This window comes from Carex rostrata, chromosome 18, assembly GCF_964058835.1.
Source record: "Carex rostrata chromosome 18, lpCarRost1.2, whole genome shotgun sequence".
Taxonomy (NCBI): domain Eukaryota; kingdom Viridiplantae; phylum Streptophyta; class Magnoliopsida; order Poales; family Cyperaceae; genus Carex; species Carex rostrata.
The window spans coordinates 7055168-7067328 of record NC_135935.1 but is presented as its reverse complement, the minus strand read 5'-3'; the positions used below and the strand labels follow the sequence as shown (position 1 = coordinate 7067328).

At 32.6% G+C, this 12161-nt stretch overlaps 1 protein-coding gene across 1 annotated transcript; it reads right to left on the bottom strand.

Moving 5' to 3' along the window:
• Positions 1–590: 590 nt before the first annotated feature.
• On the bottom strand, positions 591–6214 carry LOC144569519 (ARM repeat superfamily protein). Its single transcript, XM_078319901.1, has 8 exons — positions 5825–6214; positions 5427–5518; positions 4723–4873; positions 3923–4050; positions 2772–2930; positions 1587–1790; positions 1148–1354; positions 591–772 (listed from the first exon to the last, which is right to left on the bottom strand). Exons 1-8 carry the CDS (start codon positions 6192–6194, stop codon positions 752–754), a joined length of 1332 nt encoding a protein of 443 aa, XP_078176027.1. The 5' UTR covers positions 6195–6214; the 3' UTR covers positions 591–751.
• Positions 6215–12161: the final 5947 nt, after the last annotated feature.

The window sequence follows — 12161 nt, the reverse complement described above, 5'->3', positions numbered from 1 at the left end:
ATAAAAACAAATTTCTGTTTTATAAAAAAAAAATGGGAATTAAAATTCCAGTCTGTGGAAAATTTCCACGGATGGGATATTTTTAAAATTGTTGCTAAACTTTGATTATTATTATTAAAATGATTTTTTAATGGGGTAAAAATAAAAATATCGGGCAATCGGGTCCCCAAATTATTTTCAATTTTTCAGCAATACAATCTCCTTCTACGATATTTTTTATTTTCATTTTGGATTAATAAAAAAATGGGCAACTCTCCATATAAGATGTTATAATTAAACAAATTGTTGGCGCACAGAAAATGAATTTAAAATAATATATGCGCCAAAAAGTTTTCAGAAATCATATTACCCTGTTATTAGTACATTGATCGCAGTATATGTATAGTCTCTAATACAATCATGCATGCAAAGTAATAAATTAAATATGAGCTACAGAAATGGAGAATCAATAAAATGGTCAATCCCTAATAGTGTTTTTCTTGTTCTTTTTGGAACTTTTGTCCCCTTCAGTTTGTAGTTTTCTCTGCTAACACACCGAATCTCTGGAGGACAAATTAACAAGCTAAAAAGACCTATGTAGAAAAATATTAGTTGTTGCAGTGACCAACAAAATTCTCATATATGTGGGGAAACATTAAGTACATGATACATGAGACAATGGCCAATCTAATCAATAAAAAGGAAAAATGTTGTTCTATAAACTAGTTGTAAAAGGAAACAGAGGAAGGAATATGACTCCTGAGTCAATATATCACTGCGAACTCCTTGCTGCCTGCCATGTCAAGTGAAAAAAGAGAGAAAGAAAATACATATATTAATAAAAGGACAACCTTATTGTGCTGTAATAACTCCAATACGACACTAGACCCCGATACTACCTTACATTAATTTTACTGATTGTACAGTATTAAAGGTACATAATTATTTATTCATATCCTAATAGCTAACTGTAAGGTCTAGTGAGTGGTACGATCATGTACAGCCATGAACCAAACTAGTATGGCGGTATCAGATTGATGCCAAACCACGTCAATAGAAGACCAATTTTTAGATTAGTAATGATGTAATGCTGGCTCAACAGTCAACACCAGTCGACCCTGTATGAATCCCACACCAGCAAAAGTCTAAGATGTACCAGAAAAGGTACCTGCTCAAGTTTCTGATGGAATAAAGATTGGACTTCTCTCCGCAGATTCTCTACATCTCTTGCAAAGTCAGCAAGATCCTCATCTGATGTCAGCGCCTCCAGTTGAACCCTAATCGTCTCCAGTACTTGGTCCAAACTGCAGAACTCCTTCAGTTCTCGAGCCTCGGTCGAGGCTAGATGGAGTAGGCTTCTTACAGCCATCAACACCTACACAAATATCAGTAAATCTTTTAATTTAATAATAATGTATATGCAACATATCTCGGGTCAAGTTTTGATTTAGCCGCCAATTAATGCCAAAAGGCTTATCTACATTACAATAAAATTTAAGGTGTAATTTGCAAAGATATACTTTTATTTTCTAACTAACTTGCAGGAACTTAGACATGTGAGTATGAAAGCTCAAATTAAGTATAGAACATAAAAACGACAGAAGTACCTTCTCTTGTAAATCAAGATCAGGCTTGACTGACAAATCAACCACTGACTTGAGGAAAAACCGGTTAGTCAACAAAGAAAGCACGAGACTATTTTTATCACCACTGGAACTCCTCAAATTTGCTTGATAATCTGCTAAATCTGCCACCAAGAACACAACCTTTTTCTGAAGCCGTGTGTCTATGCTGGAGTTTCTTAACATATCCTACAATAAAAAGCATGGACCAATGTGTAAAATCATGTGAAGATGGAAAATAGAAGGGGACCTTTTCATTCTTTATGTTATTAAGTATAACAATACACTGGAACCCAAAAATTTTGAGCTACTCCTGACAAGTAAATTTACTAGCCTTGTTTGTTATCTTATGTCTCATTATTTTATAATAATTTCTTACAACTCTATGATAAATGTAGTCAAACAGTTACCCTTACTTTTCCACAACAGGCACCAAATTTAGGCAAAATCAATATTTTGACGAATTCACATGCAACAAATATCAGGACATTGAAAATTATAGAGAAAATTACTAGAGAAGTCATCCAATAATACATCTACAGTAAAGACAATGGATAACAGTATTGCTTGATATCTAATAATCCGTTAATATAATAAAATTGCGGTCATAATACCCCAAAATGTCTAGGAGCAAGCACCAAGTTGCTCAAAATGGATCTTTACAAAGGTATTCAAGCAAAATAACACAAAAAGAAAAAATTAGAATTATTTACATAAACAATCCCTATACTTGCAAGAGTTTCAATTGACTTCCACTTTAATTTGTTATGTTCAAAATGCTTCAATTTGGCACTATAACTTGTTTTCCATTCTGGTCCTGTTATATATTATAAAAGAATTATCTATTCATTCTTTTACACGATTTTATTATATCATTTATGGAATCCATATAGCAACTTTTGTGCAGCTTTATTTTATTTCAAATTACGCCAGGATTATAATGTTTATTTAATAGTTTTAAGAGTAACAATTTTGTAAACCTCTTTAAAAAAAAAAAGATTTTCTTCAAAAAAAAAAGAGTTTGCAGATGCCTGGTTTTTTACTTAAAATTAGTTTTCGACAAAAAAAATCAACTGAAGGATCAAACTACACATTAGAAAAAGGAATGCAGCAGAAACTGCATGAAATCTAAAGAAGACCGACTCTGGTATTAAAGTAATTATTCAGTACCTGAAGCAGAATGGTTCCCCCCTCCAAGTAGAATAACTCCTGACCTTTCTCATTGTTTCTTATTAGGGCAGAAATTGCGTAGAAAGCTTTAGCCGCTTCTTCGGTATAGCTTGAATGTACCATCTTCATTAGTCTTGTCAGTGCACCATAACCCAGAATCTAGAGTGAAAAAAAAGAGCGAAGAGATAATTAGTTTAGAAAATAATAGCTAAGTTATCATGAGACCATAACCAATGGTACCCCTCGTAATTGCCAATTCTCACAGGAGTAAGTTCATATTCTAGAGATATATGTCCCACAAAGCAAATCAAAACTTGGGCATAAGCAATGTAAAGAAAACATAAAAATAGAAAAGAAAAGTGACCCCAAGTCGGGATACTACTGGAGTCTGGAGCAGTATTTTACCCCCAGTTATACAGATAGATGCCAACCAAGCCCACAAAAACGGATATGTATACCAGAGGGTTCTAACATAGGACATGCTGCACAGATCCAGATAAACATTTTGACCTATCATATGCATATTGAATACATATCCGACACAAGTAAGCTAGCCTAGCTCGCATATATGTGCAACAATATCAGCCAGCCAGTACCAGCACCATAATCTCATAAACTTGCTGTTGCACGTTCTCATTGTTATAAAACCACACGGGAATGGTAATGCAACTGAGGACTTACAAATGAAAATAACATTTGCAAAAAAGGAGCCCCTGCAGCATATAGTAACTGTAGAAAAGCCCTCCTATTTTTGCAAAGCATCATTCTTTGACTTACAAATTTCAATATCCTAGTACAAGTAGAAACTATACGATAGTTGCCTTTTATTTTGAAAAATGTGATTAACCATGAAAAGTTAACAGCATTCACAAAACAAAATTTATGTCATTATCTTACATTTAATTCAAAATGAATGGTCACTTTCATCATGTCATTGCCCTAAAATTCAATAACTGGTATGTAAAATTAATGGCATTCTCGACTATTAATGGTATTTTCAACCAAAAGAAGTTGGACTTAGTCCTGAGTTTTCCAATACAACAGTGATTTTTCCAGTCCAGTAAATAACAAAAGTGGAACTTTCTGTTAATGCAAGGGTCTTCTATCCAAATATCCCTAACCAAATATACAAGTAAGAAGTAACAGCTCACTTGATTTTGAACAATGGCATTATTTTGAGAGGCTTTGCCAAGAACCCAAGCTGATGTGGTACGGATATCTGACTCGATGTCTTCTAACTCCTTAATAACTGCTTCTAAGCCACCTAATTTGTCCATATCTACTCAATTATAGGACAATCAGAAAAAATATCATATTAAGAGGTGAACATTAAATTCTTCTTTACTTCAATAAGGAATAATGAACCTTCTCCAAGTCGTACCCAGATTATAATAACTTTTAGCATTTTCAAATATTAGCAGATGTTTGTAGTGTTGGCAACTAGCGCCCACCAATCTTTGGGTTACTTGCAAATATCACCGAACAACTAAAGCCAAATATTAGTCAAGCAAAAGGTAACATTGCTAGTTGCAAGCAGGGGTGTTCCATCGGTTCAGATACTTCGGTTTTAAACTGGATCAGATTTCTTTAAGTTAAAATCTGAGTAATTGGTTTATTTGGCTTGGTTTGGTTAGAATTAATGGCAATTTGGTTCTCAGCTTTAATAATCAAAAACCAAATAAACTGATATATTACTAATTCTTATCTTTATTGCACTATTAAACATTGCAATTCACAAACTAGCTAGTTAATTACCATATAAGATAAATTGAGTTTACTTACTAATTCAGTCAAAACCAATAAAATGTATTAAAAACAAGTTTATTTGGTTCAATATGATTAATGATTTTGCAAACAGAAATAGGTTTTAATTGACTAATTTCAAATAAGAGAAAATAAGTAAAACCCAATAGAAAAATCTGCTATATCAAGAGTACAAAGGTGAAGTTACCAAGAGCATTGTCGATGGGTTCAACCAACACCAGTAGCTCATTAAGGGCACGTAACCTCTCCTGGGGAGAAGAGGAGGAGTTATTCAAATCTGCAATTGCTATCTTCATCAATTCTGCATCTGATGGCATCTTTAATTTCTTCATTAGTTCCTGAAAATATAAGATAAATAAAGGAAAAAGTAATAAATAGATGACTTCATGTATTAATCAAGAGGACATAAAAGTGTCCCAAGTACAATACAGAGCAATCAATATCTCCTGCAAGGCCTTGAAGAATGGAAAAATATCAACCCGTACCCCTCCTTTCCTAATTTATATAAAAATACCCAAATTGCCCTCATTATTCTAACTCGTTTGGATAAGATGAATTATAACAATGAAAATAGTCCTTAATTGAGCTTAAGTAAATAACATGAAGTACTAAACCGGAGCTTTTCATAATTTTATTAGTGAGGTAAAATTTCCGACATTTTGCAGGGCAGATGGGTTATAAAAGATGCTCGGCACTTAACATGCATAAGTGCAAAATTAGAGTAATAATTTCAGCAAATTCACAGAATTTCCATTTTGATCCCTAGAATTTATAAGGTTCTTTGAACAACATGGATAAAGTGGATAATCTCAAAGTTCACACATGAAATTGCAAATTACTGGATGAGACAGGACACAAGAAAATAAATATATAGATAATCATATTATGTACCTTTATATCAGACTGTTTGCTTAAAAGTTCTTCAGGGGATAATTTCTCAGTATACTCTGCTTTTTCCTTCAATTTTGCTGGATCCGAATGGCCTGATCAATTAGAGCAATAATTGGAAGTGGATACTTCAGAAAATGACAACAATTTTCACAGAAAAAAGCTATCAAATAATCGGAAATTTGGTAATGCAAGGTGATTTTTAGTTACAAAGTCGAAATAGTAACAACACTCTACTGACTCCAGCATTATACAAACAAAATTTTATAAAGATCTTAATAACTATTCAGTTAATAGTTAATTGCACTGATAGAAGTAGGAACTGCAGAGAGTTCATAGGAAACAGAAAAGCTAAAATTACGAAATAGAGAAATTTCTTGAATTGTGATTAGCAGACGTACCAATAGCCCACTGGAGCATACTGTCCAAGGTAGAGAACCCTCCGGTGAACTCGTCACCATCCTCCTCCAGTGACTCCGTTGATTCGGAACCTTTCCTCAGGTCGTTCGTATCTCTACCTATCGACCACGAGACCGATGAATTGCTACTGTTCTCTTTTTCTAGAGCCGCCAGTGGATGTCCCGACTGGAGAACAAGGATGAATATAATAGATAGGAGAATTGGTACTTGCGCTTTATTCCTCCCAATCGCCATTATAATCGAAAAAAGAACACTGTCAGAGTGCGAGCGAGATTTTGGGGGGCGAGACTTGAGGGGGGTCAAATCGGGTTTGGATCTAGATTCTATACTATTTGATCTGTAAACGAACATCCGGCGCTTTTTGTTACGCTGCCGCTGGTCGCTGGTCGCTGGTTCATTATATATAGGCCGTCAACAATAGATCCTCTCCATTTTATGAGGAAAGCCGACAGCCCAAGCCTCTACGATATTACAGGGTGAATTGTTCGTGCGCCCGCGTAAACTAATAATAAAAAAAAAAAATTAGTGAAAACACCGTAATATTTAATATTCGCACATAAACTTAATATTTTATTTAATTATTTTTAAAATTAAATTGAAAAATATACCTTTCATTACGTTACTTGTCATGAATTTTCTTTGATTATGAATAAATATAGTTAAATATTTTTTGTATGAAACTTTTAACACCCAACTATTATATTAATGGATAGCCTGTTTTTTTCTTCAAATTAAACTTTTGGGCAGTCTGTATTATTGTAACTTTTTGTGGTACATATAATGTAGCTTTTTATTTGTTTTGCAGAAGCAAAAAAAGAAAAACAAATAAGTTGTTATGCATTTTGACTTATTAAAGTAGAAATTAATATTGCGCTCTTTATATAATAATATTATGACAGTGTTTACATAAAGAACACGTTTTATCTTAGTAGTTTGTACATTTTTATTAGAAATAGCAGTAGCATGGTGCGTGGAGTGAGTCTAGTAGTTAAGCTACTGAGCATGGAGTTGCAGTGGTATTTGTAGTAGTTCTGGGACAAGATTCATACACTGGTACAAAGGCAACAATATTTTTATTGAAAAAAAAAACATCTTGACAGTGTAACAACAACTAACGCAAGCTCAATAAATTAAATTTTTTGAAGAGCTACATTAGTAAATTAGCCTAAAACAATAAAGGAGATATAAGAGTGAAATGAAATGGTATATAGTTGTTAATTTAATTTTTAAAATAAGTAAATACAAAATTAAATAAATAAAATAGAATTTAGATAAAATGTGAAGTTTTTATGAGAATATTAAATAGCATAGTGTTTTTATGAGAAAATTAACTATTTTAAAATTTTACATGGACACGCTAAAATTTCTCCCATTAAAATAATCCGTATCATAAATTAAGCTATATTTGAATTATACTGCAGATAATTATTTTTACTGTAGAGGATGTTCTTAATATCTGTTTATTTTAAATTAACATGAATTTATTTAACAAAGAGATATACAGAATTCAAAAAATCTACGAATTACAGAGTATAATCAGCATTTAAACTTTATTTAAATAGAGTTGCTACTATCGTTACATCGTATAGTAGAAGTGTAGAAGCCGACGTTGATTCAGCGCTTTGATTACAATTGAATGGACCATCCAGTGCCACATTTGAAATGGAGAGCATCAATTTTTCCGGAAAGATGGATGCTGTTGCTGTCTCCCTGTTTCCTATTGGCTCTCATACGGCATATGACGTCCTCGAGTCGGTTCCGGTTCGGATCCGTATCTCCCAGGTACCTGACTCAACACAATTAAAACAGACGGTCCAGATTTATTCTCAGCCGGTGTGTATTCGGGATGACGTAGGAGGCAGTATTCTTGTGCTTTGAGATTCGTGCCAAGTTAAAAAAAAAATTTGAATCGTCCGATTCAATTGTACTCAGTCCGGTAACCTGAGGGGATGTGAATTCTTCTGGTTTTGTGGCAAGTCGCCAGAACTATCGTTTTCTTTTCTAGCACGAGTGAGACTGAATTCGTATCCTCTGAGATATCTCAAACTTTGTGTGACTTTATGTAATATCCCAACTGTTTAACTACGTTCTGCACGAATCTCAAAGCACGCATAATACTGACCCCTTGCATCACCCCCGAATAGGCACCAGACACGTCGGTCACGCAAAAGTTGAGATATATCTCAGAGGATACGCACTCAGTGAGACTCCGGGACCATACCCAGTGCACCTTGATCCGTACCACATATTCATAATTTTATTTTTAAAATTTAAATAGTCAATATGTTGTGCTTGATATTGATTTTTTATGAAAATTTGTTTGGATGTTAAATTTTACAATTTTAAAAGTTTTTTTTTTGTTATTTTACCTCCAATCAGTCCTTAGCACTTGAATAAAAAATAATGATATTAATTATTAAATGATTTTGTTAATAGTCAATAATCATATGTCTACAAATATATTCATTTCACATGTAACAAAAAATAAGAAAATCAAAATAGATAATAATGGTAAAAAAAAAAAAACTAGAATATACATAGCATATAACCTATAGCATATGGTAATTCGGGGTATGTTTTAATGGTATGAGAATAGTGCTATTCTCAAAATAGCAGTGTTATTCTGAATTAAGTCCATCCAAATAACTACACTTGCTATTCCGAACAAGCAGAATAGCACTATTCTGTTGTTCTAACAAAAAGTCGGAATAGCGACTGTTACAAAGAGTGCATCCAAAGAGTGCAAACTCTATTCCAAAGAGTGCATCCAAACAACTTTTTAGCTATTCCTAATAGTTGTGAGTTAGCGCTATTCTCAAATAGTAGCTATTCTAGTTATTCTTAATTTATTATTCTCAATAGTAGCTATTCTAGTTATTCTAAAGTGCATCCAAACATATCCTATGAGAACTAACGAAGGATTTTGTATTTTTTGTTCCAAATACATGGTAAGTAGAAATAGTGAAAATATTTGGATACTAAGAGAAATGAGGATTAGCTAAGGATAAATTTTACAATTAATAAACTATGAGTCTGTTCATATCATTATTTTTTTTTCTCTCCCGCATTTTTCCAAAAAATAACACTACCTTTCCAGAATTTAAAATTCGACGATATTATACCTACAACGGAACGCATGCCGATTTTTTTATTTATATCCAAAAAATAAATCAAATTACAAAAAATAACTACTCCGGCGATGAATTTCGAAAACTACCCAATTCGGTTACCCAGTAACCGGATTTTTATTTTTTTTCCGGTTACCCAATTCCCGGATTAGTGAAATGGGTCCGGTTATTGGTTAACCGGAAATGAGCAAAAAGTTTGGTATGCTATATGTCCGGTTAATGGTGCACCAGTTTTGTGTTTTTTTTTTTAAAAAAAAAACAGAAATTATTATTATTTTTTGTATTAAAATATTAGAAATGTTGAATATATTTCTTTGAAAATAGATGGAATACAATATAATTTGATTTATTAGAAAGACTACAACAAATAACCCGGATCAATATTTTTCAGGTCGGATTTTTCGCGGCTGTAAGAAAAATTAATATATTTCTTTATGTGTTATTGAAAAAAAATAAAAATGCTTAGATTCCGAGTTATTGATCCCGGTTCAAAAGTCACTTTTATGTAATCTATAAAATATTATGATCTTTCTAGTACATTTAATTTATTAAAAGTTATATCTATTTTGAAAAAAAAACAAAAACTTTAATTTATTTAATGATTATTATTCAAAAATAATTCTCAAAATAGATACAACTTTTAATAAATTAAATGTACTAGAAAGATCATAATATTTTCTAGATTACCTAGAAGTGACTTTTGAACCGGGATCAATAACTCGGAATCTAAGCATTTTTATTTTTTTTCCAATAACACATAAAGAAATATATTAATTTTTCTTACAGCCGCAAAAAATCCGACCTGAAAAATATTGATCCGGGTTATTTGTTGCAGTCTTTCTAATAAATCAAATTATATTGTATTCCATCTATTTTCAAATAAATATATTCAACATTTCTAATATTTTAATACAAAAAAATAAAAAATAATAATAATTTCTGTTTAAAAAAAAAAAAAACACAAAACCGGTGCACCATTAACCGGACATATAGCATACCAAACTTTTTGCTTATTTCCTGTTAACCAATAACCGGACCCATTTCACTAATCCGGGAATTGGGTAACCGGAAAAAAAATAAAAATCCGGTTACTGGGTAACCGGATTGGGTATTTTTCGAAATTCAACGCCGAAATGGTTATTTTTTGAATATAAATAAAAAAATCACGAACGCATGCACTCTGTATTTCTGACTGAACAAAGGAATTTAGTTCAGTGAATAAATGAAAGAGTTGTAACTATACCGAACTAGATATTAAATGCATGCATATAAAAATATCTAAATGCATGCAGGGCGGATCTATGTATATTTTAGAGGGTGCCAAGTCACTTTATAATATTAATTTTTTTAATTATGTATATTAAAATTTAATTAAACTTTTAAATTTTTAAATTTTTTGAACTTTTATATTTATATAGTCTAGCTCTTATAAAATAACAAATATGTACTAGTAATTGGAACAGGAATTGGAATCCTGTGCTTCGATCACAATGGCCGATTAATACACGCACAGTATCAAGCGGTCACAACTACAAGCCACCATGGAGGGGTGGGTTGGGGCTTGTGGTTGAAGAAGGGGATCAGCAAAGGGTTATAGAGCAACAGCAAGTAAAGTGCGTCCTATGCAAGCGGACGCGCCGAAGCGTTGTTGTTTGTCAAATTGTCGAAGAGATGGGGATTCAATCGTGTACGTTCTACACAGATAATCAAGCTTTATCAACTTTTTGTTCGGCTTTACATCCGCATGTAAATGAATTTTGGGGTTTGTTAAAGGAAAATAAATATGAATGTAAGCATGTTTATAAAATCCATAATATGCTATGGTTGATCATTTTTTTTTTATGATCTATGGTTAATCATTTTTAGCTAAGGTTGGAAGCCTATTAGATGAGGGAAATATTGTTTTTTTTTTATCCTTCTCTTTAAAATGTGATTGTATAGAGTTGGATATACACGGTCTTGCTACGAATATAATATGTAGGAAGACGAGGGTTCCAATGTCTCATCTTTTTCATACCTCATCATACCTCATATTTTATGTTTTCGTTTTCAAAGTTCAATTGTCGATCCGAACCATTCAACATAATATTTATACTAAAATGTACATGGAGATGAAATTTTATATTTTTTGAAATTTTTTAACTATTTTTTAAGATATGTATAAAATCACTACTTTTTAACCGTTCAAAAGACAGTGATTTTCTATCCATCTTAAAAAGTAGTAAAAAAATTTCAAAAATTATAAAATTGCATCCCTAATCATATTTTAGTATATATATATATCATGTTTAACGGTTTGGATCGACAATTTTTACTTTAAAACGAAAATATAAAATATGAGTTATGATGGAGTATGAAAGATATGAGGCATTATAACCCTCCTCATGTAGAAAACTGTAACATATTTGATAATGGAATAAACAACAACTACAAGCCCTTTCCACGCTGAAGCATTGACAATGTTGCAAGTACTTCATATGCTGCTGAACTCACATACACAACAATACAACAACCTGTCATGCTATGTTCAGACAGTAAGGCGCTAACTAAGGGGAAAGTATCATCTGGGGAGTTTTTCCGTGCGGAGCTTTTAATCTGATCCGTTCGTTTCGAATCGGACGGATCAGATCAGATTTTACTCGAATTTTAAAAAAACTTAAAATTTGGTGAACCCTTAATACAGTCCGTCCGATCCGAAACGAACGGACTAGATTAAAAGCTCCGCATGGAAAAACTCCGCAGATGATAGCGTTCCCTAACTAAGGCGCTAACTTATGAATACTCATACCAAATAGGCTGATCCACACAGAAAAAAAAACTTTCCATGCCGAAATGACACTCAATACTTATAAACCAAATCAATCAAGTTGATTCGATAAATTCTTTTATTTTTTTTATTCACGGTTTCTAAAAAAAATCTGAGGGAGGAATATCCTTCTACTTGCATGAGTAGAGTAAGGGTTGGTTAATTAACAGTACCTGATCAGGCGCGATTTCAAGTGCTTTGCTCCATTATTTTACACTCGCTCACAAACTTGTACTAGTCTCATAATTTGCAACTTAAAATCCATTTTCTTCTTTCCAGCCCACTTAGCCCAGCCCGATTCAAAAACTTATCGGATCTAGTCATCAAACCCGAACCCATTTAACAGCCCTAGCTTGCAAAGTTGCAATGTCTCCATCTCGACTG

Coding starts and splice junctions, on each gene's coding strand:
- LOC144569519 (XM_078319901.1), bottom strand. CDS start 6,194: ATGTTCGTTTACAGATCAAATAGTATAGAATCTAGATCCAAACCCGAT. Junction 4,051..4,722: donor ACCCATCGACAATGCTCTTG/GTAACTTCACCT, acceptor ATAATTGAGTAG/ATATGGACAAATTAGGTGGC. Junction 1,791..2,771: donor GGGGAACCATTCTGCTTCAG/GTACTGAATAAT, acceptor TTTTTATTGTAG/GATATGTTAAGAAACTCCAG.